This window comes from Camelina sativa, chromosome 17, assembly GCF_000633955.1.
Source record: "Camelina sativa cultivar DH55 chromosome 17, Cs, whole genome shotgun sequence".
NCBI lineage: Eukaryota > Viridiplantae > Streptophyta > Magnoliopsida > Brassicales > Brassicaceae > Camelina > Camelina sativa.
In genome coordinates this window covers 9,462,086-9,466,136 of record NC_025701.1, presented here as the reverse complement: position 1 = coordinate 9,466,136, position 4,051 = coordinate 9,462,086, and the positions used below count along the sequence as shown (strand labels likewise).

Below are 4,051 nucleotides of genomic sequence, written 5' to 3'. Positions count from 1 at the left end.
CTAAAGATTATTACATTGTGGTCTCTAGTAGATTTACCCCACAGACCCTCATCACCGGCGGTGTTCTCCATTATAGTAACTCTGCTGGAGCTGTTTCTGGTCCTCTTCCCGATGTACCTGATTCGATGAGCTGGTCTCTTAACCAGGCTCGATCTATCAGGTTTTGTCTATTCCTTTGATTCTGTGACAACTCTTTAGCTTCTTTACTAATATTAGCTTCTTTTCGTTGTGTGTTGTATAGGACCAACCTTACAGCGAGCGGACCAAGACCAAACCCACAAGGTTCATATCACTATGGTATGATAAACGTCACCAGAAGTATCAGACTTGTTACTTCTGCTGGACAGATTGGAGGCAAGCAACGATACGCTGTGAACAGGGCATCATTTTACCCATCAGACACCCCTTTAAAACTGNTTTGCCGGAGAATTCCAGACTGCGGAAGAACGATCGGAAATCATCTCCCTCTCTCTAAAAAATATCAAGGTGAGAAGAGAGAGGAAAAGATTTTAAACCTCTTTTGTTTTAATTTTCTTTTTGAGGTCATTTTGATTCAGTATAGTTATTAATTACCATGATTTTACAAAAATGCATCTTTGACTACAACACCACTCTATTTGGTAATGAACTAGATTAGTGGAGACCAAAAATCATTTTGGTTAGTTAATAGCTAGTAGCTACTTTAAAAGCAACACATTAATCATGTTTAGCAAAAAGAAACATTAATATTGTTGGTTAAAGTAATTACTAATTACCATGTTGTTTAGCTCTGGGCTGACTATATCTGATGGGGAAGACACTCTTCAAGTCATAGTTAAATCCCCACAAGAAACTTTGACCCAATTTTTTCTTGCTACATTCATTTCCATAAAAACATTTTCTCTACACTACACTATTTATACTTCTACTTTTCAATCAATTTTTGTCACACTCTCTTCATCTATAGAATCAAAAAGTATTTTCCTCCTTGAACACTATAATTAATGGCGGTCAAAGAGNAGATTACTCTCCTCGAGGAGCTTCAAGAGAAGACCGAAGAGGATAAGGTGAACAAGCCTAGTGTCATCGAAAAGCTTCACCGATCCAACAGCTCTGCTTCTTCTGTAAGTTCATTAATTTCGTTCGTACGTATAATAAGTTTTGATCGAAATGGTTGAGAAAGAGATCGTGTTGGATCTGAGTGATAGTAAATTACGATGGATCTTGATTGAACTAAACTAATAAATACACTCATGGTTTTGAATATCTTAACAGTCGGACGATGAAGAAGGTGAGGAGAAGAAAGGAGTAATGGAGAAGATCAAAGGGAAGCTTCCAGGCCACCACGACAAAGAAACAGAGGATCAAGATGTACAAAACGTCACAACCCTCAAGGTACCAATTCCAGAGAGTGCGGTGGAGCATCACCAAACCGAGAGTGGAGAGAATAAAGGAGTAATGGACAAGATCAAGGAGAAGCTTCCAGGCCACGAAGACAAGGAGACAGAGGATTCACCTGTCCCAACCAGCACGCCAGTAACTGTAACGGAGCACCCGGTGGGACATTCGGAGGAGCATCCGGTTGAGAAGAAGGGGATTCTTGAAAAGATTAAAGAGAAGCTTCCAGGTTATCACGCCAAGACAGAGGAAGAGAAGAAAGAAAAAGAGTCTTCTGATTAAGAAAGAAAAAAATGATGAAAGGATGAAATAATGATACGGGAGTGGGACATTTGTTGTGTTTATGTATCATTATCTTTCTCTTTGTTTTATTTTCTTTTTCTTTCTTTAAGTTGTTCTTGTGGCTTTCATTTGATCCTTTATTTTGTAATTTCATTTTATCTTTGTTTGCATATGGTTTCTTATAGTTAATGTTTTAAAGTTTATTTGATAATTTCTGTGTAAAGTTTCAATTGGCCATTCCATCTACTCCTCGCATATTATACGTGTATGGTGATTACGTTATTTACATGATCACCTCGAATTGATAAAAAGAAGTTTCAAATCATGACATGTATCAAGAAGAAATGTGGACAAATACTACTACTAACTAAATTCTTACATCATTGAGAAGATACTATTCTTATACTATAATAATAATACGAATATCGAACTAGCTCCAATATTTTGCCATCTGCCTTCTTACATTATCAATTCAACAACCACTGATGAGGATCACAGAGCAACTTTATTTAAAATAAAAATAATAAAAACAAAAACAAATGGGAGTGACGAAAATATATATTTTAATGCTATAAAATCACTTAAACGATAGGCCTTTTATAATTGGGCCTACATTGATGACATTAAAAGCCCAAATATTTCAAGAACCCTTTTTGTTGTCTCTCTCTTTCTCCAGGGTACGGGATTAGTCACACACCCCTCTTCTGTTCATCGGAAACTCAAAATGGCTTCATCGGCGCCACAAGGATCTGTTGATCCACTCACCGGGAAAGATCCGGCGAAGGCGTTAACTGCTGTAGCGTCTGGATTCTTTGATAACGTGAAGAAAAACAGACAAAGCTTCTTCCAGTTCTTCGCCATGACTGGAATCTTGCTTCTGAGCTTCCGATCTGTAAGTCAAAAGTACCGAATCCACGATCTGGAGGAAGACACAGATGTTCTCAAGAAGGAGAAAGATAGTTTGACGGATCGTATGAGTAAAATCAAGAGCGATCTTCTTCACCAAGCTTCGATTGACTCTACTGGCGTCTTTGCTTCTCGTCTCCGTCTACTCTTCGGTGACGATAAGAAGTGATTCGGAGATTTTTGATTGAGTTAAAAGGTCAACGAGGTTACAAATTTCTTTACTTACTTTTGCGATGTTATTTGTAGTTCCAAAGAGATGTCTCTCTGCTTTGTAATTGGCCGTCTTTAGATTGAGAGAATATTAGCGATTGAATGAGTTAAGAGTTTTTAGTGGTGATATGATTCAGAACAATGGTGTCTCGTTTGCGAAACCTGGTTCGTGGAATAATTTTACGTTGTTGTGGCTAAGGAATTGTAGGTTTCCTTTGAGGCATTTCATCGAACACTTTCTCTGCGTTTTCAAAATTTCTTTTGTTTGAAGAATTTTTTGTGTTATAATAAAGGTTAAACTCAATAAGCATATTTCAATTCATGAACCATTGTGTTGTTGGTGAGTATGATTTGCAACAAGAATGTCTCGAGGTGAAACAACAAACACTCGGGAACATTCTTTGGTTGTTTCCATTCCCAACAATCTGGAGACTTTTCTCTTTTACCTAGAGTCTGAGATTCAATGAGAGCTAACAGATCGATGAACATCAATTGCTTACATCAATGAGTGTGAGAGCTTGCAATTTAGGAGAAGTATCAATCATGAGAACAAAGTAGATGCCTCCAAGCTCCTTCATGTGTGATGTGTATGTAGCTTCAAAAATACCAGATGATGGAAGATGTTATTGTTACCAGTGCGTAATGTTGTAGTCTGTGCATGAAACCGTATTAATTAGCACGTACGTAAACAATATATACTTTCAGCTAATTAAATTGAAACCTGAAAACATACCGTCAAGGGTGGAACTTTCAAGGAAAGACGTTTAATTAACTGAAGCTATAGATCTCATAAGCTTCTTGTTGATTGTCTCAGAGCAAGACATGAGACCTGGCATCACCATCATAATCTCACGTTCAATCAGCCAACACCCAATGAGTTTTGCCTCCACCAGCTTAGTCACATTCTCAATCAGACAAAACCCAAAAACGAGCAAAATTAATCTTCAAGTATTTCAAACAAGGAGCATTTATCACATAGCCCGCACCATATGTGTTATTAGAAAGTGTTGGTCTCTCTACGGATGGCACCGTACGTAATAGTTAATTTAATCAGACTGCTTGATAGTTTTTGGGTTTAAATGGGCAAGATTTTGGATCATTTACTTAGTTAGTTAGTAAATGGATTGCTGCTGAATCATCTAGTTAGATGGATATGAAGGAAATTTCATAGGAAATGTTATGCTAATCTCACAAAAATTTAAATCATCTAGTTTAAATACTTTTTTCAATATCTGCTCTGTTAATCAAATAGGTCATTTTGATTCTTTTTTTTTTT

At 37.1% G+C, this 4,051-nt stretch overlaps 2 protein-coding genes across 2 annotated transcripts; both read left to right on the top strand.

The window, feature by feature from the left end:
* On the top strand, positions 984 to 1,905 carry LOC104759309 (dehydrin COR47-like). Its single transcript, XM_010482256.1, has 2 exons — positions 984 to 1,103; positions 1,255 to 1,905. Exons 1-2 carry the CDS (start codon positions 984 to 986, stop codon positions 1,657 to 1,659), a joined length of 525 nt encoding a protein of 174 aa, XP_010480558.1. The 3' UTR covers positions 1,660 to 1,905.
* Positions 2,312 to 3,095, top strand: LOC104756397. The gene has a single exon (XM_010478978.2). It carries the CDS (start codon positions 2,384 to 2,386, stop codon positions 2,732 to 2,734), a length of 351 nt encoding a protein of 116 aa, XP_010477280.1. The 5' UTR covers positions 2,312 to 2,383; the 3' UTR covers positions 2,735 to 3,095.

Bases quoted from the DNA above. Each gene is read 5' to 3' on its own strand.
- LOC104756397 (XM_010478978.2), top strand. From the start codon at position 2,384: ATGGCTTCATCGGCGCCACAAGGATCTGTTGATCCACTCACCGGGAAA.